General features: G+C 31.9%; 1 protein-coding gene and 3 long non-coding RNA genes across 6 annotated transcripts; 2 read left to right on the plus strand and 2 right to left on the minus strand.

Moving 5' to 3' along the window:
* The first annotated feature begins 2,173 nt into the window (after positions 1-2,173).
* On the plus strand, positions 2,174-3,361 carry LOC125592431. 2 transcript variants are annotated; one of them, XR_007328423.1, is made up of 3 exons: positions 2,174-2,597; positions 2,706-2,744; positions 2,831-3,361. It is a non-coding gene; the product is annotated as an uncharacterized LOC125592431 (long non-coding RNA). The 2 variants fall into 2 exon arrangements; XR_007328424.1 differs by having other exon boundaries at positions 2,174-2,744.
* A 1,880-nt stretch (positions 3,362-5,241) lies between these two features.
* Positions 5,242-6,786, minus strand: LOC111209726. Its single transcript, XR_002661153.2, has 3 exons — positions 6,653-6,786; positions 6,239-6,362; positions 5,242-6,061 (listed from the first exon to the last, which is right to left on the minus strand). It is a non-coding gene; the product is annotated as an uncharacterized LOC111209726 (long non-coding RNA).
* Positions 6,787-10,319: 3,533 nt separating this feature from the next.
* Positions 10,320-20,315, plus strand: LOC106425180. Its single transcript, XR_007328422.1, has 8 exons — positions 10,320-11,276; positions 12,370-12,461; positions 12,685-12,874; positions 14,265-14,356; positions 14,580-14,769; positions 16,161-16,252; positions 16,476-19,682; positions 19,774-20,315. It is a non-coding gene; the product is annotated as an uncharacterized LOC106425180 (long non-coding RNA).
* Positions 20,316-20,689: 374 nt separating this feature from the next.
* On the minus strand, positions 20,690-25,319 carry LOC106425222 (2-oxoglutarate dehydrogenase, mitochondrial-like). 2 transcript variants are annotated; one of them, XM_013865939.3, is made up of 8 exons: positions 25,090-25,319; positions 23,056-24,865; positions 22,647-22,979; positions 22,315-22,561; positions 21,650-21,778; positions 21,369-21,584; positions 21,176-21,299; positions 20,690-21,100 (listed from the first exon to the last, which is right to left on the minus strand). In XM_013865939.3, exons 2-8 carry the CDS (start codon positions 24,834-24,836, stop codon positions 20,871-20,873), a joined length of 3,060 nt encoding a protein of 1,019 aa, XP_013721393.1. In that variant the 5' UTR covers positions 24,837-24,865; positions 25,090-25,319; the 3' UTR covers positions 20,690-20,870. The 2 variants fall into 2 exon arrangements, with proteins under 2 accessions (XP_013721393.1, XP_013721394.1); XM_013865940.3 differs by having other exon boundaries at positions 24,941-25,181.
* Between the last annotated feature and the right edge of the window lie 804 nt (positions 25,320-26,123).

Consider the following 26,123-nt stretch of genomic DNA (forward strand, 5'->3'; position numbering starts at 1 on the left):
ATTAATATTATAAAATTATCTCTTAAATTGAAAACGAGTTTGAAGATAGAAAAGATAATTCCATGTATTTATTTTGTGTTTATTTACATCTTTCTTTCTTTTCTGTTTATTTTTATAATTAATAGTATATATATACATAAATAATTAGATTTGTAATTATACTAAAACATTAAAAATAGTTTATAAAAGAAAACTGATTTATATTTGTTTGTAAAGGTAATATATCATGAAATATTTTTAAAAGCTATTAAATTTTATTTTAGTATTAAAATACTTGATTTATATTTTTTGCTCACGGAATTTGTTTCGTGGTATTTATTTTTTTATTCTTATTATTCAGAATAACTCACTTGTTGTAAATAAAAATAATAATATTTTGAAAGTCTTCTCTTCTGGAGGAAGATATTTTGAAAATATTTTTAAAAAGATGATTTCATTCCCAATTAAAATATTTAGAAAATTAAAAAAAAATAGATATTAGATTTTTCAACTTAAATAACAAATTCATGTTATTCTGAATAATAAGAATAAAAAATAAATACCACGAAACAAACTACGTGAGCAAAAAATATAAATCAAGTATTTTAATACTAAAATAAAATTTAATAGCTTTTAAAAATATTTCATGATATATTACCTTTCCAAACAAATATAAATCATTTTTCTTTTATAAACTATTTTTAATGTTTTACTGTAATTACAAATCTAATTATTTATGTATATATATACAATTAATTATAAAAATTAACAGATAAGAAAGAAAGATATAAATAAACACAAAATAAATACATTGAATTATCTTTTCTATCTTCAAACTCGTTTTCAATTTAAGAGATAATTTTATAATAATAATGAATTATATAATTATTCATTAAATATATCAAAACTTTTATCAATCTAATTAAAATTATTTGTTAAAACTATGACTTAGCTTAAAATCATGGAGAACATGACAAATAAATAAATTCACTTCTCAAATAATAGTATAGAAAAGTAAGTTATTTTTTTGTCATCAACTTCAAGAGACTCATATTGACTCCATAGACCACACTAGTACAACAACTAACTTATATTTATAAAAATTTAAAATTAACAATATTATACTTCTAATTTTTTCAAGAGTTTCACAGAATTATAACTTTGTTTATATTAACATTTCTTTAAAAGACTATTCTGTTAAGAAAGTGTAATTCTTTTTTTTTAAAAGAAAACTGTATTTTCCAAAATGATTTGTTTTAATTATAATTATCAAAGTTTGAAAGTTGAAAATCATTTGAAAATAACAAGTTGTGATTTTCTAATAAAGAAATACTATTTTATAGGAAAATATTATCTTTATTTTCAAATAAAAATATATTGATTGACTATAGCTTATTTTTCTCTATTATAGCATTTAGAAATGAAAATGATAATAGATAGGAAGTGTTCTAATCTTATATATTACGTATTAATGCTTTGTTTGTCAACATGGTTGGTCTGTTTGAGTGTTTCTTCGGTTATTATGGAAGATATTTTAAATATAATTATACATATATCTATATTTTTATTTAATATAGACTGATTTGTGCTTTTTGATTTATTTTGAGATTTTGTAGCTTTTGGTAATTGCAAGAATTTGGTTTAATTACATCTTTTATATTAACAATTATATATTTGTTTATTTAATTAGATAATTTTTTAGAAATTAATATAATAAAAACTGGTTAAAAATAACACCATATTTTAAAATATAAAATATTAGTGTTGTTATCCAAACTAATGTTTTAAATCAATAAAATTTAAAAATTAAAAAATTGAAAGATTCATAAATAGTATAAATTTAATATTTTATTTCAATTTTTTATCTTTAAACTAATAGACATTTATTAATAAGTATCCATAAAAGAATTATGCCAGCATATGCGGGCAAAACACCTAGTTTTATTATAAAAATCATCATTTTTATAAAAGAATTATTCGTGGTTCCTTACAACTTACAAAAGTTTTGTCTCTTAAATTTTAAAATTTTCATACTTATTGCTGTAAAATTAAAAATAAACTTATTTAATAAAATAAAACTAGTATTAAAATTTCTTATGTTTTAGTATCAATAATTAGAATATATTAAAGCCTTTATTCAAAAAAAAATAATTAGAATATATGATATGCATTAGTAGATGGATAACTTTCAATGTCTTTTATTTGTGCAATAACGTTCAATGTCTAAATATGAATTCAATGATATCGATACCTGTCAATGTCTAGTCATAATTTCTTTTAAATTTAGAAACATGTTACGTCAAGTTTAATAGACAAAGACTACCGAGTTCCGAAGAGTTCCAAAAAGGGTTGACTTTGGTATAGGACTCCTAGTATTGAGTTTCCTCATATACACTCTAACCTTTTTCTGCGTCTTTGATGCATCTTTCAGAAAATTTATTTTTACCAAACTTTACAAACTACATAAATTCTTATAATTACATCATACCAAATTTATATTGTGATTGGTTTTAGAAAAATTGGCAAATTGCAGATGTGTAGACTATTTCTTATCACAGCTAAAGCAAGTGGATATATTTGATTATCTACATCACAACCAAGCGAAGATTTCATGCTAAGTATGTTTATGTGAGAAAGACATTGATGTATTTGAATGTTATTAATTATGCATCTAGAAAAAAAAACTTATTACATGCGTGATGATTGTCTTTCGGATTACTGAGAAGCTCATCTGAGGCTCCCCTGTTCTAGAAAGTCTTACCATGGTAAGCAACTTTTATGATAATCAAATTGTCTAGCATCTATTAAGATTTGATGTGGTGTACACTTAGGTTTGTTTATCTTTTTGCAGGAAGTTTCGGTTTCAAAGAAGCCGAAGCAGGTCAATTCTCGTTGGAGCTTGTTTGTTCCAGCGAAGCCAAAGCTCCCCATCTTCACCAAGTTGTCTTGGTGTGTATGATCGATTGTGGAGTAAGTTAAGATTAACTAAATGATTATGAAGGAGGAATCGGTTTAAACTAGTAAATTACTTTCTTGAGAATTTGCCAGTCCTCAAGAAATAGACTGACTTTCACAAAATGTCATATCGCCAATTAAGAGGCAGAGAGCTATTAGAGTCTTCTTACACCCTGAAAGCGTTCTCCCAGATGATAATTGCTTGACATGGGCATTGTTATTCAAATTATCATAGGAGTTATTTATATCATGAGAAGTGCATTTAGGCTTACCATTTATAGATAAACATTTTTCGGTTTAACGTGAGACACATAGACTTATTGGATGCTAGTCTCTTCTTCATATGTTCTAATAATTATTATACTTCTTAAAACATTGAACCATGGATGATTCTTACATGTTTAAATGCAAAATTATTCAACTTTTATTGTTTCGATATCAATCTCAGTTTTCTTTTCTTATGAAAATGGTAGTTAGGCATTGCATATATTTATTATAGAAAAGGTTTAAGTTGGGAACTAAAAAACTTTGATGATTATAGTATCTTCTTGAAGTTTGTTCTTCTTACTTCTTTTTGGATTCTTTAATCATGGAATGTTCATCTGGTTAAAAGCCAATTTATGCATTTTATTGTTTGGGGTCATCAATTTTCTTTCAATCGTCTCAACAGTAGTTTTCCACTAAAGATCAATGGATTGTTAGAGAAGAAGTCAAGAATTCACATCCATAATAACTATTTTACAAATAAAACGCGTAATTTTTTTTTCCTTTTCAAGGAGAACAATACATACATAAATAAAATATTCAAGGAGAAAAATACATCGCATATGCAGTGAACGACTTTCTTTTTATGTTGTTCCACGACAGAGCATTGGCAAGTCAGATGACTCAAAACATCACTCACTCTACATTAAGTTTGGATGCGGATTGAATAGGAGATCCATTTGACTCTACATCCACTCGCCTAAGAAAAAAAGTGTGGCAAAGTCTTCAACGAAAGTTTAATATATAGCTTTGGCTAAACTGTTGCGAAGTTTTTGATGTATATGCGGATTGATTATGCTGGAGCGATCGACATACCTGCCAACCCGGTGTTCTACTCACAGATGAAACGCACTGCATTAATTGGACCATTATACCATTCGTACTCGTAATAAATCTAAAATGCTTTGGATCTCACATGTGTCTACTCGAGATCATTGTTGGAGAGAGATTTAACAATCCTCCTCAAGGCCCATCGAACAACAGGATCTGGCCCGTTAGCATCGATAACTCGACTGGGGCCGGTTTAGTTGACGGAGCGATCGGTTGGAACGATCGATCGATCAGCCCGGTTCATTAAATCAATTAAACCCTTTATTCGACGTCGACTCGACAAACCTTCGCTCCGCCCGAAAGCCCATCACGCATGGAATTGGGCCAGGCCTCTATGGCGAATTAACCTTAGGGCGAACGAGGAGAAGGCGAATCAAGACTATAAAGGGACAAGAGAAGAGACGGAAAAGGGATCCGCAAACAGACACTAATGGCAAGATCTAGGTTTACGACCGATCGCTCTGCTTATTGTTTCCGTCGGAGTCTTTCAACAAAGCTCCGACATTTTCCTTATTTCCTTAATCTCTTTGTAATCTCTTTCGTTTATCTCATATTGTGAATAAAACGTCTTTATGAGACCCACATAACCGAGTTCATTTCATTATCATTCGATCTACCAAACTCGTATTCAACAATCATCTCGGTTTGATTTTAATTCTCAACTTTTTTTGTTGGCCTTTTGGGCCGAAACAAGCCCAAGCATCCACTAAAAATCTCCCGAATGTTTTTCTTATAAATAGAAAACCTCTATAACTTTGTGTTGGAGCTTCATGTTCTCATAAATAAAACCCTAAACCTAGATTTTGAGTTATAACTGAGAAGAGCTACAAGAAGCATGTCCATTGGTTAGAGCCTTTAATGGGTTCTAATGATTAGTTTAATTATTAATTATGTACTTTATGAAATTTAGAACCATTGCTAATATAATTAGTTTTGTCAAGGTCCAATGGAAGGTTCTTAAATTTTTTTTTTTTTTGAAGTTGAATTATTAAATTTAAAATTTACAAAACTTATAAATTATTGAATTTCATAAAATTTAAACAAGTATAACATAAAAACATATTAAAATTAGAAATACAAATTATAATTAGAAATTTTAAACAAACAAATTATAATTATTTTTACGTATAACTTTAACATGTGATTTTGATATATATATAATTTTATATAAAACGATCAATTAATATGTAAATAACATTAACATCTACAAAATTTTAAGAGAAATGATTGAAATTACTTTTGCACTGCTGAATTGTTTTTGAAATTTGGAAAAGCAAACTCAAACAAAAATACTAACACATTTTATCAGTTATTGAACTAAAATATATTGTAAAACCTTGATTTCAAAAAAAAAGAGCATATGCTTGATCTTCTTCTCATTCATTGCTTTTTAACACCAAAGAAAATAGCTTTATCTATGCGACTTGATGACCCATCCATGACACGCCCATTACCACAAAGCTCCTCAAGACACAACGATCTTTTGTTTTTAACTGCCATTTGTCTCTTTGTCTTTCCCTTTAAATAACCTTCACACCACACAGGTTTCATCATCAGCATCCCTCACAATCTCTCTCAAGATTATTATTCAAGATCACTACTCAAAACTCAGTTCTCCAAGATGACAATGCGCAGAGTCCACCAACAAGTTAGTGCATTCCCTGCAGTCAACACTACTCTGGCAGGTTACTTGCCTGATCCAGCATCCATCAACAAGCTCCAAACCCCATCTCCTTCCAAGAAGCTTGAACGCAGGTAAGTGAAGAGTCGGTTGCATTCAAGCACCAATCCATCCTCAGGTTCTTGAGCCCGTCTCTGCAAGAATCCGCCAGCAATATAATTGACTCATCAGAGATGTCTCTGCATCCACCGATGATCAGAGTCTCCAGATTCTTGCAGAACTGAGCCAGGGAGGATACAGATTCGTCTCCAACTTTGTAACAGTCTAGCAACTTGAGCGTCTTGAGCGAAGTCCTGTGAGAACATACTCGACTGTGAAGTTCCAAAACAATTGATTTGGCTGACGCTACTGCTAAAGGTTATCAAAATAAATACAAATCCATTAGCCTTTCAGATATATAAAACTCTATAAAGCAGTGAAACTAAAAAATTTAGAATAAATATATATACTCCTGTGAAATAGAAAGATAGACAATCTAAACAAATCAAATTTTCTTCAACTACACTATGGTAAAGTAAAGATTTTTACTTGTCTAGGTGAGATTCCAATCTGGTTGGATAAAAAGGAGCTTTGACTGCAACCTGAGAACGACGAATCCCCCACTGAGCAACAACACATGAGCTTCAAAATTGTATAAGAGCCATTTCACTCCCTGCCACGCAAAAAAAGTCTTTTTATCACCTAATAAGATTTATGCAGTTTCATTTCATGAGATTTTGACCCCATAACAGAATCCAAACAAAATGTCTTCACTTTCACCACATTAACCATAGAAATGACAAAGCTTTATGAAGAAATACGATGGAAATATCTCTTTAACACGAGCTGGGTGCTACAGAGGAAAAAAAATCAACCTAACAACATTTTATGGATGATTCCAAGCGATGAAGAGAGAACAAACGGCGAGAATACAGAGGAAAGAGAAAGAAGCTAAAGACTTACCAAGAAGGAGATCGAGATCAGAAGCCATAGAGAAGATGGAGTGATTGGGATTGTAGGAGGAAGAGAAAAAACTCTTCCATGGAAAACATCGACGAAGAGAGAGACATGGACAAATCAATTAGCCAATAGCAAAAGGACACCTATGGGTGTTTACCTGTTCTAAAAATGTCATAATTAGAACATGTTCTGTGCTTTCATTTCATTTTCCATTTATTTTTTTAGTTTTTTTTTAAGAACCTCTTTTAAAAAACCCCGTTGGAGTGTAAAAATGAAGCAATAAGAAACAAGATGGTGGGTTAAGGTCTCAAGACAATTGAGATACCACTAAGGGACAAACATGCATGGTTGGTTAAGGTCTCAAGACAATGGAGATGCCACTACAAGGGACAAGCATGCATGGTGGGTTAAGGTCTCAAAACAATGGATTATTAGTTTATCATATCTCATCTACCATTTACCATACTTGTAACCACTATATATATGAGATGTTCTCATAAGCAAATTAATCAAGTGAATAAGATTATCCTTCTTTACTCTCTCTCTATCTCTCTCTCTCTCTCTTGTTCTTCACTATGTTCTTTAATTTCTAACATGGAGGTGGTCTTACATCCACAAAGCTTTCTCCCAGATGTCAAGTTCTCGTGTGTTGACATGCAGCTTCTGATGAGTTTTGAACATTGTTTTATTGAACATTCTTGTTAAAATCATTTGTTTCTATTAAAATTTCAGTTGCAATTAAGGAGCATTTTATAGACTATGTGGATGATCTTTTACATTGGCTAATTCAGTATGGTTATATATATTATTCATAATTCATAATATTTGTTGGATGTCTTTGCTAAACGAGTTACACATACAAACAGCTATAACTATTTATCATTTTACACTGATGCATTATCAAAAGGTACACTCGATTTATTATTTTACATTTTTGATGATATAAAGTATATGATATTAGTATATTTCATATCACATATATCTTTTTTTTGGGATAATTTCATATTACATGTATCATACGATATAAAAGTGTAGTATATGTTGTAGATATTTAAGGTTGGGGCCAGCGATGTTGCTATTTGTAGAGTGGAACAGTTTGTCCTTTCCCATATGATCACATGTATCATACGATATTTGAGATCCCATTCTGCAGTGGTTTCTGGTTACAGTTAGAATATAAAAAGTCTTCAAAAAAAAGTTTATTTCAAAAGCAAAAGATCTATCAAAGAACAAAAATGAAGAGGAAAAAACAAAGGCTCTATAAAAATGAGTTGATGTGAATAAACCTCCAACACAAGACAGGCTCACGCTGAATGAGATCATATGGGAAAGGACAAACTCTTCCACTCTACAAATAGCAACATCGCTGGACCCAACCTTCTTCCTCTCATCATCAAGCTCATAATAAACCTGCAAAAATGCAAAACCAAGAATGATTCTACTGTCTTTTGCCAATCTGGGACCAGCAAGACTCATGATTTTAAAATGAACAAAGCTTGCATACCTTTCCAGAGAAAAGTACCAATCTTCTGATGCCTTCTTCAGTATCAGAGTGATCATTCTGATCCTTGACTAATCCCTTAATCTAGTTCCTTGCTGGTCAAAACTTGGGTGGCGTTGGATATCATCAAACTCAAAGAGGTTTGATTTACAGTCCTTGTGACGGAGCAAGTTCTTTGGTGCCATTACAATCAGAGGCTAACGCAAATCTCTGTGTATCTGCATCGTGTGTAACAATGAGACATTGTAAGAAGGGAACAATACAAGAAACAACACTTTGTAATAGTCGGTAAACTCTTTTTTTACGGTTTCAGTAGGAAAAGTTTTTTTGCAGTTTTCGCAAAATACTAGCTTTGTAGTTCTAGCATCAAAACTAGATTTTACGGTTTTTAGAGAAAACTTGATTTTATCGAAAAAAATTCAAAATGTAATATACACGTAAATATTGTATAAAACTTGTGTGAGTTAAAATAAACTAGATCTCGACCCGTGCAACTGCACAGATTTTGTTTTCATTTATTTTTATATAAATATTTTGTTTTCAATTCTAAATTGGTAGATATTATAATATATATGTGTCTCTCAATTTTTAAAACATAATAAGTTTACTATATATTTTTTTCATTGAATAGATTGTTTCAAACTTTCACATGTATGTGTATCTTCTTCTATATATATATTTTCGGATTATTATCTATACTATCAAAGTAGAAGTCATAACTCATTTCATGTGTGATTTTTTTATTTGGACCATCCTTAAATATTAAAGAAATACTAATAAATAATTTTATTTTGTCTAAAACAAATGTCTAAGAAAATCTTTTTATTTTATTTGAAATACTAATAAATATCTTAAAGAAATGTCTAAGAAAATCTATCAAATATTTTTTAGAATATTTTTAAAATATATTTTCGAAATTAGTTAATTAAAATTTTAGTTAATTTAAAGTATAATTAGAAACTAAATTTTAGTTTAGTTTTGATTGTAATTTTTTTTATTAATTATATAAAATAATTTTAATATTTTTTATTAAAATAACAATTTTAAATTTATTTAATTTTCAAAATTAAATTTAAGAAGTATTTTAAAAGATGTAAAAAGAAATATTCATTTCTATTTCTAATTTGAAAATACAAATTCTTATATATTTACCACAGAAATTATGACTTATTTCATATGTGATTTTTTAAAATTTAAACCACTTAAAAGTCACACTTTTAAATGATTTTACCATGTTTAACTAACTTATTTACACATTTTTTCATAGATGAAACATTTGATCTTTATTTATATCGTATATGTAAGACTTTACTCTACTGTTATTAACGTCTGTATACTCCCATGAGTTAAAAAACAATTGGGTTTATTATTTAAACAACTATACTAAACTGGTTTAATTAATAACTATATACCAAATTCTCTATTATATAGGTTCAACTTAATTTAATTTCCACGTATGTTTCAAATTTAGAAATAAAACAAAAATTATGCAAATCAGTATTTTACATAATAATGTTTTCAAAATAAATTTTGTTACAAAAATACAAAATTTATAAATTTTATAATAGTAATATTATACGTCACACAAATATTATTATAAAATTAGATAATATACAACGCCAAATTATATTAATTTATTGATATATTTTATTGCATAATATAAAATATTTTAGTATTAAAAAAACTTGCACGGTCGTGTGGGTCAAGATCTAGTTTTATTATTAAAATCGTAACTATATATTTATAAATATTAGTAAAATATTATTTTATTGTCATATTCAAAGATATTGTAATATTTCACAAATTTAGAAAGTTTTTAAAAAATTAAAATTTTCGCTTCATAGATTTATATTATCGAGTAAATAATTAAACATTAAGTTTTTGTTTAATTTTTAAAATAAGCTATATAGTTTAAAAAAAATCATTGGTTTAAGGTAGTAAATATTAATCATTGTTAGATGATATGATTTTTGTTATTTAAAATAAATCTTTATAATTTTAAAAGTTAACATCGACAAATATTTAAATATTTAGCATATGGAGGTATAATATTAAAACATTAAATTATATCTATTAATTTATATTTTCTATAAATCCAGTGGATCATCTATTGTTTAAATTCAATTATTGATAGCTCAGTAAAAATTTCAGGTATGCCTAAAATTTAAATGATAAGATTAGATATTAAATGTAACATGACTTTCTAGGAATACGTCCATTAGGTCTATTTTTTAAAAAATCACACATGAATCAAAGTTGTGACTTCTGTTTTAATATATAAGATTTCTAGGAATACGTCCATTAGGTCTATTTTTTAAAAAAAATCACACATGAATCAAGGTTGTGACTTCTGTTTTAATATATAAGATGAGCTAATACTTTATCAAGCTCTATAAAATTTATGGGCTAATCATGTTCGGCCCTTTTTAGCCATGTTTCAAAAATCATGTTTAGGATTAAAGATTATGATAAGACTAACCATGTTAGTTTAAGCTCATTTTAACATCTCTGATCATGTATATGATACATATTCTATTTGCAATTTAAATGAACTCAGATTGGACAAAGGATTATGATACCGTGGGGTGACTCAAAAGTTTAGGTACCCCTAAAAGCCATCAATGCAATAACTAATGCTTCTTAGATTACTTAGTACTTGATTCTTAAAAGTTTTCATTGTGGGATTCATTGTACAAGTTCACATAAGGTTTACAAGCAACGTACTGAAACATCTCCTTTATTGCTCCCATCTCTTAAAGTCTAATTTTCCAAGAACCTCACTAAAAACTATTTTCTTCTTGAATTATTTTTAATTCGAAAATTGACGAAATGTCGACATTAGTACCGTTAAACCTAGTATTCATATATGAGAAAGTTCAGTTTTTATTTCTTACCTCTTTCTTCTCTTTCTCTACGGCGCTTCTTCTATCCTTCTTTCGCTTTTAACTCTTTTTATGATAACAACAGAGAATACCAACCATGGCGATTCAATTTTCTATCTCTTCTCCTTTCTCTTTTTTTTTTTTTCTGAGATCCATCGCAAGTGATGTAAACCGTCTTCAACGATTCTGCCGGTGATGGTAACAGTACCAGCAACCATTGAAGGTGATAGAAACGACATCAATGGTGATCTTCTTCTTCTTGCGCTCCAGATCTGGGGTTTTCTTCGATTTAGGGTTTTTTTGTTCTAGATGATTTCTGATTGAGGGTTGATAAATAATATTCTGAGTTTATTTTTATGATTTAGGGTTCTTCTTGTTTTCCCTTTCCATAAATTTTTTCTGTTTTTATTAATTTCATCTTCAGATTTAGATTATGTATAACTTGGTATTACTAACTCACGAACTCGGTATACCTAACTCAATAAAACTTAGTGTTATGCAGTAGAACTCGGTATAAGTATAACTCAATAGTACTTAATGTTACACAGTATATAACCAGTATAACTAAGTAGAATTCGGTATAACTAACACATAATTACTCCAGTATAACCAGTATAACTCAGTCGAATTCGATATAACTAACTCAATAGTACTATATTATATTGATATTACATAGTATAACCAGTATAACTAGTAATGCTCAGTATATAATTAATTCAGTAGTACAACTCAGTATAACTTAATGCAACTATATAAGTAAAACTCAGTACAACTCAGTATAACTAAGTAAAATTATATCAATCTCTTATATACTAAAACACAAGTCACATGACCAATCAAATCATCAAATTCTGCCACATAATTAGTGTTTACAAAAATAAAGAAAAAAATCATTTAAAACAAAATGATGATTAGAAAAAAAATGTAACTACCAACTATCTTCTTTCTCATTCATCCACGATTTCTTTTCCATACTCATATCCTATTTTCTTGAACTTGACAAACAATTAACAACGAAACGCCCCATTGAAAACAGAATATGAGTGTCTATACTCCAATTTTAAAAACCGGAGTCAAAATAGCACAAAGCTTTCTTTCTAAAATTCATCCAAAACCACTTCGATATCACGATCTCTAAACCGTTTCGGCATCTTCTATTGTAATACTCAGGCTGAACATCACCTTTCCTAGCTCTCGCTTGACTCTCTTGGATCATTTATTCATCTACTTATCTGATTCATCGATTTTAAGTAGTTTCATTTGGTAGAGGTTTAGACGCATCTCTTCATCTCAATTCGATCGTCTAATATCTTCAACTATTTCATTTTTTTTTGCAGGAACAAATCGAAGATGCCATTAGATTATACTCACGTTTCCCAACTGAAGCTTTGTAGAAAAAAAATATTCTCCGATCTTGCTATATGTTTTGGTTAGTGCTTAATCATCCAGTCATTATTACTCCAGTGTGTTCCTGTTTATGTTGTGGTTAACATAGATTTTTTTCTCTGCTCTGAAAGTATTGGCGTTTCTAGGGTTCATCTTCACTAAAGTAGGAAAGATACTATTCAATGTCTCCAAACCCATAAACCTTCAATACATGAATCTCTATAGACTTTTTGTTGTACTCAAAACATTTCTAACATATTGTTCAGGCATTAGAAGCAGAAGCAGATGAGGCGTTACAAGAAAAAAAAGAACAGCAAATGAGCTCTCAAAGAGTCATATAATTCTTCTAACATGGAGCTGCAAAACCACCTATGAATGGAGTTCTTCTAACATGGAGCTGCAAACCCACCTTTCCGTGGAGTTGCTAATTCCCAAAGTCAGATTTCTTCAGTCAATGTAAGTGTCAATTAATAATATGTGTTTGTGATAAGTGTCAATTAAAAAAAAAAAAATATGTGTTTGTGATTGTATAAGTGTCAATAAATCTTGAAAATTTTACGCAAGGTGTCAATTAAGAATATATTTCTCTCCAAATGCCATTATGATTAGAGTATTTAACAAATGTTTGATGTTTTAGTCATATCTAATGTATGATGTATTATTTTGATTTAAAAACTATAGCAGCATGCTTATATAGTAAGTATCACATATTTTTAAACTTACGTGTAAAGTAATTTTGATTACTCAAATTATTTTACATTCTTAACTTTTGATTTAGTTTTATAGAATGATGTTTATGTCTTACATGCTGTTTTTTTCTTTACTGTTTTTATAGTGTTTTGATTGGATTTGTAAAACTGTTTTTAAACTTTGATTTGTAAAATTGTTTGTAGATTAAAATGTTGAATTAACTACTGGACTTTAGATGCTAAAGACAAATTGCTCATATTCATATACATGTTAAGAATTAGCGGAAAAAAAAGACTGGAAGGGCAAGACAGAAAGAAGTAATCAAGAAAGTTTCAAACCAATAATTGTATTGAAGTCTTTAAAAAGAATATTTGTATTGAACAATGTAATTTATATCAATATATAAGAAATTTAAACAGATCTAACTTAATTTTCAAGTTTATGGTTAATTAACGATAATTGTGTTAATGCTTTTATGTTTACTTTTACTTTGTTTTTGCTAAGTTTTACACATGGGTTTACCACAAATTTTTTACACACGAAAACTATGTGTATATATGTAACTAAAATTTATTTGTAAGAAAGAATAATTTTCGTGCATAGCACGGGCATCACTAGTATCTCTTATATACTAAAACACAAGTCACATGACCAATCAAATCATCAAATTCTGCCACATAATTAGTGTTTACAATAATAAAGAAAAAAATCATTTAAAACAAAATGGTGATTAGAAAAAAAATGTAACTACCAACTATCTTCTTTCTAATTCATCCACGATTTCTTTTCCATACTCATATCCTATTTTCTTGAACTTGACAAACAATTAACAACGAAACGCCCCATTGAAAACAGAATATGAGTGTCTATACTCCAATTTTAAAAACCGGAGTCAAAATAGCACAAAGCTTTCTTTCTAAAATTCATCCAAAACCACTTCGATATCACGATCTCTAAACCGTTTCGGCATCTTCTATTGTAATACTCAGGCTGAACATCACCTTTCCTAGCTCTCGCTTGACTCTCTTGGATCATTTATTCATCTACTTACCTGATTCATCGATTTTAAGTAGTTTCATTTGGTAGAGGTTTAGACGCATCTCTTCATCTCAATTCGATCGTCTAATATCTTCAACTATTTCATTTTTTTTTGCAGGAACAAATCGAAGATGCCATTAGATTATACTCACGTTTCCCAACTGAAGCTTTGTAGAAAAAAAATATTCTCCGATCTTGCTATATGTTTTGGTTAGTGCTTAATCATCCAGTCATTATTACTCCAGTGTGTTCCTGTTTATGTTGTGGTTAACATAGATTTTTTTCTCTGCTCTGAAAGTATTGGCGTTTCTAGGGTTCATCTTCACTAAAGTAGGAAAGATACTATTCAATGTCTCCAAACCCATAAACCTTCAATACATGAATCTCTATAGACTTTTTGTTGTACTCAAAACATTTCTAACATATTGTTCAGGCATTAGAAGCAGAAGCAGATGAGGCGTTACAAGAAAAAAAAGAACAGCAAATGAGCTCTCAAAGAGTCATATAATTCTTCTAACATGGAGCTGCAAAACCACCTATGAATGGAGTTCTTCTAACATGGAGCTGCAAACCCACCTTTCAGTGGAGTTGCTAATTCCCAAAGTCAGATTTCTTCAGTCAATGTAAGTGTCAATTAATAATATGTGTTTGTGATAAGTGTCAATTAAAAAAAAAAAAAATATGTGTTTGTGATTGTATAAGTGTCAATAAATCTTGAAAATTTTACGCAAGGTGTCAATTAAGAATATATTTCTCTCCAAATGCCATTATGATTAGAGTATTTAACAAATGTTTGATGTTTTAGTCATATCTAATGTATGATGTATTATTTTGATTTAAAAACTATAGCAGCATGCTTACATAGTAAGTATCACATATTTTTAAACCTACGTGTAAAGTAATTTTGATTACTCAAATTATTTTACATTCTTAACTTTTGATTTAGTTTTATAGAATGATGTTTATGTCTTACATGCTGTTTTTTTCTTTACTGTTTTTATAGTGTTTTGATTGGATTTGTAAAACTGTTTTTAAACTTTGATTTGTAAAATTGTTTGTAGATTAAAATGTTTAATTAACTACTGGACTTTAGATGCTAAAGACAAATTGCTCATATTCATATACATGTTAAGAATTAGCGAAAAAAAAAGACTGGAAGGGCAAGACAGAAAGAAGTAATCAAGAAAGTTTCAAACCAATAATTGTATTGAAGTCTTTAAAAAGAATATTTGTATTGAACAATGTAATTTATATCAATATATAAGAAATTTAAACAGATCTAACTTAATTTTCAAGTCTATGGTTAATTAACGATAATTGTGTTAATGCTTTTATGTTTACTTTTACTTTGTTTTTGCTAAGTTTTACACATGGGTTTACCACAAATTTTTTACACACGAAAACTATGTATATATGTGTAACTAAAATTTATTTGTAAGAAAGAATAATTTTCGTGCATAGCACGGACATCACTAGTATCTCTTATATACTAAAACACAAGTCACATGACCAATCAAATCATCAAATTCTGCCACATAATTAGTGTTTACAATAATAAAGAAAAAAATCATTTAAAACAAAATGGTGATTAGAAAAAAAATGTAACTACCCACTATCTTCTTTCTAATTCATCCACGATTTCTTTTCCATACTCATATCCTATTTTCTTGAACTTGACAAACAATTAACAACGAAACGCCCCATTGAAAACAGAATATGAGTGTCTATACTCCAATTTTAAAAACCGGAGTCAAAATAGCACAAAGCTTTCTTTCTAAAATTCATCCAAAACCACTTCGATATCACGATCTCTAAACCGTTTCGGCATCTTCTATTGTAATACTCAGGCTAAACTTCACCTTTCCTAGCTCTCGCTTGACTATCTTGGATCATTTATTCATCTACTTATCTGATTCATCGATTTTAAGTAGTTTCATTTGGTAGAGGTTTAGACACATCTCTTCATCTCAATTCGATCGTCTAATATCTTCAACTATTTCATTTTTTTTTGCAGGAACAAATCGAAGATGCCATTAGATTATACTCACGTTTCCCAACTGAAGCTTTGTAGAAAAAAAATATTCTCCGATCTTGCTATATGTTTTGGTTAGTGCTTAATCATCCAGTCATTATTATTCCAGTGTGTTCCTGTTTATGTTGTGGTTAACATAGATTTTTTTCTCTGCTCTGAAAGTATTGGTGTTTCTAGGGTTCATCTTCACTAAAGTAGGAAAGATACTATTCAATGTCTCCAAACCCATAAACCTTCAATACATGAATCTCTATAGACTTTTTGTTGTACTCAAAACATTTCTAACATATTGTTCAGGCATTAGAAGCAGAAGCAGATGAGACGTTACAAGAAAAAAAAGAACAGCAAATGAGCTCTCAAAGAGTCATATAATTCTTCTAACATGGAGCTGCAAAACCACCTATGAATGGAGTTCTTCTAACATGGAGCTGCAAACCCACCTTTCAGTGGAGTTGCTAATTCCCAAAGTCAGATTTCTTCAGTCAATGTAAGTGTCAATTAATAATATGTGTTTGTGATAAGTGTCAATTAAAAAAAAAAAAAAAATATATATATATATATATGTGTGTTTGTGATTGTATAATTGTCAATAAATCTTGAAAATTTTACGCAAGGTGTCAATTAAGAATATATTTCTTTCCAAATGCCATTATGATTAGAGTATTTAACAAATGTTTGATGTTTTAGTCATATCTAATGTATGATGTATTATTTTGATTTAAAAACTATAGCAGCATGCTTACATAGTAAGTATCACATATTTTCAAACTTACGTGTAAAGTAATTTTGATTACTCAAATTATTTTACATTCTTAACTTTTGATTTACTTTCATAGAATGATGTTTATGTCTTACATGCTGTTTTTTTCTTTACTGTTTTTAGTGTTTTGATTGGATTTGTAAAACTGTTTTTAAACTTTGATTTGTAAAATTGTTTGTAGATTAAAATGTTGAAATAACTACTGGACTTTAGATGCTAAAGACAAATTGCTCATATTCATATACATGTTAAGAATTAGCGGAAAAAAAAGACTGGAAGGGCAAGACAGAAAGAAGTAATCAAGAAAGTTTCAAACCAATAATTGTATTGAAGTCTTTAAAAAGAATATTTGTATTGAACAATGTAATTTATATCAATATATAAGAAATTTAAACAGATCTAACTTAATTTTCAAGTCTATGGTTAATTAACGATAATTGTGTTAATGCTTTTATGTTTACTTTTACTTTGTTTTTGCTAAGTTTTACACATGGGTTTACCACAAATTTTTTACACACGAAAACTATGTGTATATATGTAACTAAAATTTATTTGTAAGAAAGAATAATTTTCGTGCATAGCACGGGCATCACTAGTATAATATAGTATCTGAATCGCCATGGTTGATATGTTTTGTTCTTATCACAAAACAACGAAGAGTGAAAGGTAGAAGAAGAAGAGAAGAAGCGCCGCAGAGAAATAAAAGAAAGAGGTAAGAAATAAAAACAGATCGAACTTTCTCAGATCTGTATATTAGGTTTAAGGACATAAATGTCATTTCGTCAATTTTTGAATTAAAAATAAATCAAAACAATATTATAATTTGAGTATTCATGTTTCATCAAAGCCATGAGTATCCTATGCCCTCATGGCTTTTATGAAATATGAATATCCGATTTTGCCTTTTTGTATTTTTGAAATTATTATTTTTTAAAAAAAAAATTGAAAATTTGAATTTTCAAAATTTTCAAATTTTCAAAAAAAAAATTATTATATTGAACTGATATAGTTTTATTTAGTTATACAGAGTTGTACTGAGTTTTACTTAGTTGTATTGAGTTATACTGAGTTGTACTGCTGAATTAATTATACTGAATATTACTAGTTATATTGGTTATACTATGTAATACTGAATACCATTGAATTAGTTATAACGAGTTCGACTGAATTATACTAGTTACATTGGAGTACTATGTGTTAGTTATACTGAGTTCTACTGAGTTATGGTTATACTGCGTAACACTAAGTAAAACTGAGTTAGTTATACCGAGTACGGCTGAGTTAGTAATACTGAGTTATACATAATCCAAATTTGAAGATGAAATAAACAAAAACACGAAAAAATTCTGGAAAGGAAAAACAAGAAGAACCCTAAATCTTGAAAAAAAATCCCAGAATCTTATTTATCAACCTTAAATCAGATATTATCAAGAACAAAATATCCTAAATCAAAGGAAAACTCAGATATGGAGCGCGAGAAGAAGAAGAAATCGCCATTGAACCCATTTCCATCATCTTCAACGGTTGATGGTACTGTTTCTATCACTGGTGGAATTGTTGAGGACGGTTTACATCACGGACCGAAGTTTTCATCACTTGCGACGGATCTCGAAGAACAAAGAGAAGAAGAGAAAGGAGAAGAGATAGAAAATTAAATCGCCATGGTTGATATGTTTTGTTCTTATCACAAAACAACGAAGAGTGAAAGGTAGAAGAAGAAGAGAAGAAGCGCCGCAGAGAAATAAAAGAAAGAGGTAAGAAATAAAAACAGAACTTTCTCGGATCTGTATATTAGGTTTAAGGAAATAAATGTCATTTCGTCAATTTTTGAATTAAAAATAAATCAAAACAATATTATAATTTGACTGGGTCCTTAAGAGATTGGGTTATGAGATTTGGCATAATAGAAGAGATGTTTCCAATGTACTTTGTTTGATTCTCTACTTTTTTTTTTCTTCGCCGCTTGGGCCTCAAGCAAGCCCAAATATCCACCAAAAATCTCCCAAAACTCTTTCTTATAAACAAAACCCTAAACTTTGTCTCACAGCGTTCCGGCAGTTCAAACCGACCCAAATCCCTCACTCTTGCATGTACCTTTAATCACCTTGCTAGCTTTAACCGTAGGATCTGATCAATATTTTGCTGAATGCTCAAAAAAGTGTTGGGATAGAATCAGCGAGTTGCCGGATTCTTTGTTAACTCATATACTCTCATACCAAAGACTCCGTTGAGACCAGCGCTTTATCCCAGAGATGGGAACTTCTATGACTTAAACACCATGGACTTCCTTCCCTATGGAGAAGCCTTGTTGACTTTTATGGACAGATATCTGGAGTTTAACTGCGGATTGTGCCTACAAACCTTCAAGATGAAGTATTGCCGTCATAAAGAATTAGAGAATGAATCTAGTGTCAGGCCGGTGAAGTGGGTAGCCGAAGTGTTCCATCGCCGAGTGCAACATCTAGATCTTGAAAACGAACTGTTTCCAACTACTTTAGAGTTTAGATATCATGCCTGGTTGTATTTATCTAAGCAAGACATTGGTGTCTTTGAAGCTCGTAAGAGTAGGGCTTAAAAACCTCAATTATGCTGTTTCTCTACCTTGTCTCAAGATCATGCATCTAGAAGGCAATTATATCATGTCTCGTGATACTTTTTATTGCATTGATTACGTGAGAGGTGATGGTCGTTTGGTCATGGAGAATCTGATCTCTGGCTCTCCTGTTCTAGAAAATGTTACTTTGGTACGCCAATTTAATTTTTATCTAAAAGTTTGACTTGATGAATTGTGAATTAAGGTTGTCTTTTCTTTGTTTTTTTGGGGGGTTTTTGCAGGAAGATTCTGTAGATATATGGCTAGAGGAGGTCATCTTCTTGGACCAATGTGCCTCAGTGTTTATCATCGACTTTGGAGTATGTTATGATTGACGTAGATATTATGATGAGTGAAGATGGGATTAAACTAGCGAATTACTTTCTTGAGAATTCAGCAGTCCTCAAGAAACTAACTCTGAGTTACAAATATTTTTGTAAGGCCAAACGAGAGCCAGAGAGGTACAAGAAGCTTCTTACGTCCACAAAGCTCTCTCCCAGATGTAAGATTCTCGTCCATTGACATGCAGCGTCAGATGAGCTATATCATGAACATGATTTATTAAACATTCGTGTGGAAATCATTTATGCTCTTGAAACTTGCAGCTATAATTAATGAGCATTTTATAGACACGGTTCATCAACTAGGTTTGATATTTCATGCTTCTGTTTGAATTTCTTGAACTATGTGGACGATCTTTTGCGTTGCCTAATTCAGGTCTCCAAGCTTATTGATGTAATGACGTGTGAGTATATGGTTATATATATCAACATTATTCTTAATATTTTTTTTGGATAAATTTGCTAAAAGAGGATTATAAACATATATAAGCAGCTAATTTACAACAACAACAACAAAAAATTTAAGCAGCTATAATTATTTATCATTTTACAACATACCAAAATGTAAGGGCCACATTTTCAAAGAGACAAGTATTTGAGTTTAGTTGTTCTAACTTATTTGTGTAAACGTATATAACGACTTCGTTTTCTTAAGAGGGTGGGTAGAATGGAGGAGGTTGAAGACATGAACAAATCCACCTAATTCTTTGAGATCCAATTCTGCAGTGGTTTCTGGTTACGGTTGAAGATCGAAATTTGAGAGTCTTCAAAAAGAAGTTTAAGAGAATAGCAAAAGATGAACCATAGAACAAAAAAATGAAGAAAAACAAAAAGTTTTATTAAAAATGAGATGATGTGTATAAACCTGCAACACAAGACAGGCTCAAAAAAATCAACGGGGCCAAAAAAAATGCAAAGACAAGAATCTGTCAGTGTTGTGTATCACATTGTTCACCGAAACTTCTTATTCAAAGTTCAGCTTAAAAATGAAGATTTTTTCAGCTGATGGGTTCCTTCCCGATGGCTACCTGGACGAGCTCAGCTTGCTCTTTGACATGGAAAGTGTAGAAACCAGTGGCAGTAGCAGCAGAAGGTCCACGACCAACGTACTTAATGTCTTCCATATCTCCTCTGCCTAAGCTTCTCATTGCTGTCCACAGCCTTGGAGTTATGTAGCTGAATGCTCCCATGTTCATCGCCTCTTCTTGGCACCAAACTATCTCCGCATCTTTTTCATATCAAATTAAAAACCAATTAGTACCCACTAGATGTTGCAGACCAAACTATAAACCCAAATGCTTACTTGGATATCTCTTGAGCTCTCGCTGAATGAGATCATATGGGAAAGGACAAAGCTGTTCCACTCTACAAATAGCAACATCGCTTGCCCCAACCTTCTTCCTCTCATCATCAAGCTCGTAATAAACCTGCAAAAAAACCAAGAATGATTCTACTGTCTTTGACTCATCACTTTAATATGAACAAAGGTTGCATACCTTTCCAGAGCAGAGTACCAATCTTCTGATGCCTTCTTCAAGATCAGAGTGATCGTTCTGATCCTTGATCAATCTCTTGAACCTAGTTCCTTGCTTGTCAAAACCTGGGTGGCCTTGGACATCATCAAACTCTGAGAGGTTTGATTTGCAGTCCTTGTGACGGAGCAAGTTCTTTGGTGCCATTACAATCAGAGGCTTGCGGAAGTCTCTGTGTATCTGCATGGTGTGTAATAACATTGAGACATTGTAAGAAGGGAACAACACTTTGAAATAGCTCTTACCTGTCGACGCAGAACATGAAAATAGTTGGCAGGAGTGGTGGCATTGACAATCTGCCAATTGCATTCTTGGATTTGCTTTCTCATTGTAGGTTCCATGTCTGGTATGACATAGGGGTTGTCATCACTCATCTGTTACACACGTGACACGACCATGGGCATTAATTAGAGCCAAAAAAAATGAAAATCAAGAGCTATGATGCAAGTGAATTAAAAAAATCAATGTTTAAAAAATAGCTAAACGGTACGGTAACTAAACTCTTTGGAGCCACTAGGCAAATTAACCAGGTTTTAACGAATTATTGATTTATTTTATATATAACATTTATATAAGATTTTTTAGTTTAATTTTTTTTAAAAATTTGATTATTAATTATTTTGATGAATTATCAAAAATAGATATACAAAACAAAAGAAATTAGACAAAATTTATGGATTTGTACTAGCATTATTAATTAATTCAACAGATTTAGATTAATTTAGATCCTCATATTAACTGATTTTAACCGAATTTAAACTAATTTGAGTCGTATAAATCGGATTTTAGGAAAATTGTTTATGTTAGGTCCGAGTTGCAGCTTATGCCGATTTTTAGAACCATGAAAGGATTATCAATTCAACATGGCAATTACAAGACGGCGAAAAAAAGAAATTAGGAGGGAGTTTACCTGAAGGTAACGTTCCAGCCTGGCACTTGAATGTTCAGGGCCCTGACCATCATATCCATGGGGAAGTAGCACAACAAGCCCGGTTTGACGCAGCCACTTGGCTTCTCCACTGCTGATGAACTGATCAAATATCACCTGAGCTCCATTGGCAAAGTCTCCAAACTGAGCTTCCCATAGCACCAACGAGTTTGGGCTTTCCATTGAGTAACCCAACTCGAACCCAAGGACCCCAAACTCTGAAAGAGAACTGCACAACAACAACGCAAAACGTCTTAGCACATCTTTCACAACAAGATTTGGGCATGGCTATCACTGAGGAGAAGGAAAAGTACCTGTTGCTGACAGTGAACATCTCAGGATCCTGATTCATGACGAGATGATCCAGAGGACAATACTCTTCTCCAGTTTCCTGGTCATGAAGCACAGAATGACGGTGACTGAAGGTTCCTCTTTCCACATCCTGACCACTCAAACGGACATGGTTGCCTTCCACAACTAATGTAGCGAAAGCAAGAGCCTCCGCAAGCGCCCAGTCAATACTTTCTCCTGTTTCAATCATTTGAGCACGCTGTTCATAAACTTTCTTCACCGCTCTGTGAGGCTTGAAGTTTTCAGGAAGCGACGAAATCGCCTTGCCGACAGTCTTAAGTATCTCTGGCTTGACGCTGCAAAAAGAGAGTGTAAAAGTTTAAGTGCCAATAGAGAATTCATGAAAAGAAAAAAAGGACCAAACCTACTCACCCTGTGTTTCTAACACGTGAGATCTGCTCAGGAGACTTGAACCCAGCCCAATTGGTCGAAAGCCAATCACGCTTCTTAGACAGATAATCTTTACTAGCAACAAACTCTTCACTGAGAATGGTGTTAACCTTCTCCTGTATCCTATCAATATCCTGCTGCGATATTTCACCGCACTCCAAAAGCTTCTTGTGATAGATCTGAAGCGTCGAGGGATGGTTCTTGATCACCTTGTACATTTTCGGCTGAGTGAAAGACGGTTCATCAATCTCATTATGCCCAAACCTACGGTAACAAACCAAATCAACCACAACGTCGGAATGAAAAGTCTGACGCCACTCGGCAGCAAGCTCACAGGCGTGCACAACAGCTTCAACATCGTCACCATTCACATGGAAGATGGGAGCACTCAAGGCCTTGGCGACATCGGTACAGTACTGAGAAGATCTCCCAGCCCTCGGATCCGTGGTGAAAGCCACTTGGTTGTTCACCACAATATGAATAGTACCACCAGTGGTGTAGTTAGGGAGAGCGCTAAGATGAAGCGTCTCGTAAACCACTCCTTGTCCAGCGAAACTACCGTCTCCGTGAATCAAAATCCCCAAGTTCTTGGTCCTGTCCATGTCCTTGGAGTAGTATTGCTTCGCTCTTGTTTTACCCACAACAACTGAATCTGCAGCTTCTAGATGACTTGGGTTTGCAACCAACGAGAGATGGATCTTCTTCCCACCTCTCGTGGGCCTATCATAAGAGGTTCCCAAGTGGTACTTAACATCACCCGTTCCGGTGTATCCAACTTCATCAACCGGCCTAATCCCGCCGCTGAACTCGCTGAAGATCTGACGTAACGGCTTCCTAACAACATTACCCAAAACATTCAACCTTCCTCTGTGTGACATTCCGATAACAATGCTCTCGACGCCGAGATCCGCCGCCCTGTCGAACATCTCCTTCATCCCCGGGATCAGCGACTCTCCACCTTCGAGCCCGAATCTCTTAGCAGTCGTCCACTTGGTAGCTAAGAAATTCTCGAACTGAGTACTCCACGCCAGCCTGTCCAGAATCACCTCGCGCCGCTCCCTGTTGTACCTCCAGGGAGTGGGCGTCTCGATCTTTTCTCTAAGCCAGTTGCATTTATCCCGATCCGCAATGTGCATGTACTCAAACCCAATGCTCCCACAGTAAGCCTGCTGGAGCCTCGCCAAAATGGAACGGAGCGTCTGCACGGGACGGTTCTCGGACATGAAGCCGGACATCTGCCAGACTCCCAAGAAGAACTCTCTGTCGAGATCAGCCTCGGTGAATCCATACAGAGCCAAGTCAAGGTCCTCGGGGATCTCTCTTTGTTCCAAACCTAATGGATCTAAATTGGCTTTCATGTGGCCGTTGACCTGATAGGCTCTGACGAGCAGCAACAGATTCATACTCTCTTGAATAGTTTGGCCGGAGATGCCTGGTGAGGTTGCGGCTTGACCGACGAAGTTTCGAAAGAAATTGTCCCAGGACTCGTCGACGCTGGTGGGATCGGATTCCCACGCTCTTTGTAGCTCCTCCAGGTAGACGCTGCTGGTGCCATCTAAGAAGCTGTCCGTTAGTTTAGAGAGGGGGACGGCTCGGGGAATAGGAGCGGTGGTGCTCTGTGGGTTTGGTCTGTAGAGAGATGAGTGGAAGGAACGGGTTTGAGAAGGGAGGGAGCGTGTTCTTGTGGCGTATGAAGTGCCCTGATTCAGAATCCTTCGTACGGCAAGCTTTGTCACGTTCGAGCCGGCTCGAAACCATACCATTTTCACCTAAAGCTTTCAGCTTTCAATACCTACATAAACAGAATCATCAATAACGAATAAAAGAGAAGAATCATATTCGACAAATCAAGATTCGAGTAAATAACCCAACAATGCAGGATTGAAAGAGTGGAGAATCTGAGGATCTGATGAGGAAAGATCGGATTCGAGAAGAGAAATAAGAACAGGATGATAGATCTGATGTTGGATTAAGAAGGATTCATGTTCTGTGATTGAGAAGAAGCGAGAGAGTTACCTGTGGAGGCGGAGGAGAAGACCGAACCAAAGAAATGTAACAAGTAGGGAGGAGGGTGGGGAAGGGATTGATTTTATTGTAATGGAATTTGATTCTATTTATTGCAGAAGTAAAATTATATGGTAATAAAGATATATGGTGTGTTGATTTTTCTGTGGAATAAATGTCAAAGAAATGCCATAAAGTGAGAAGAAGAAGGTTGAATGTGATTTATTTATTGAATATTTATTTCTGCTAAAATTGATTTTATTATGTGAATATATCTTATCTATTAAAAGAAAAGTACCATTTTTATCTACTATTTAGAAGTCTACTAGGACCATTTCATTAATCACATAATATGACATAATAATTAATAGGAATATTAATAATAAATTAATTTTAACTATAGATTTGAATTTTATTTTCAGTTATAACAAAATCTGTTGAGAAAAATCTAACAAAATCCTACTAAATTTTTAAATAATTTTTATTTAATATTTTTTTAATTAATTTCGTAATTAAATAATATAATGCTTTCATTTAAATAAATTATCATCTACCACTAAAACGGGTTCAAATTTGTTAATCATGTCAGATTTGTTTTATACAAATGAAGTTAACATATGTTAAAAATTTATTTCTACAGCTATATATTTTCAAAAATCATATGTTGAAGAATATTTTTTATTTGATGATTTCAAATTATGAAAACTCGAAAACGTAATAAAAAAGGTAAAATGTATAAAACAAACCCCTATATTAATAAAGTAATAAGAAACTTAAACAATAAAATTAAAAAGTTATAAAATACTAAACACTAAAATATAAATTGTATATTTAAATTTATATAATAATATTAAAATTAAATATTTATAAAATGAAAATATACCCGCACTATGTGCGGGATAAACTCTAGTTTTTATTATTTCTGCTAGGAGATGCGGAATGGGTCCAGGTTCGTGTGAAACGCCGTTCGTCTATTTGTCAAAAGTACAGTTTTCTCGGAAAGCCTTTCACAATCCCCTAGGTTCAGCTTCTAGAAACAGATGCAG

The sequence above is a fragment of the Brassica napus genome, chromosome C9 (genome assembly GCF_020379485.1).
Source record: "Brassica napus cultivar Da-Ae chromosome C9, Da-Ae, whole genome shotgun sequence".
Taxonomy (NCBI): domain Eukaryota; kingdom Viridiplantae; phylum Streptophyta; class Magnoliopsida; order Brassicales; family Brassicaceae; genus Brassica; species Brassica napus.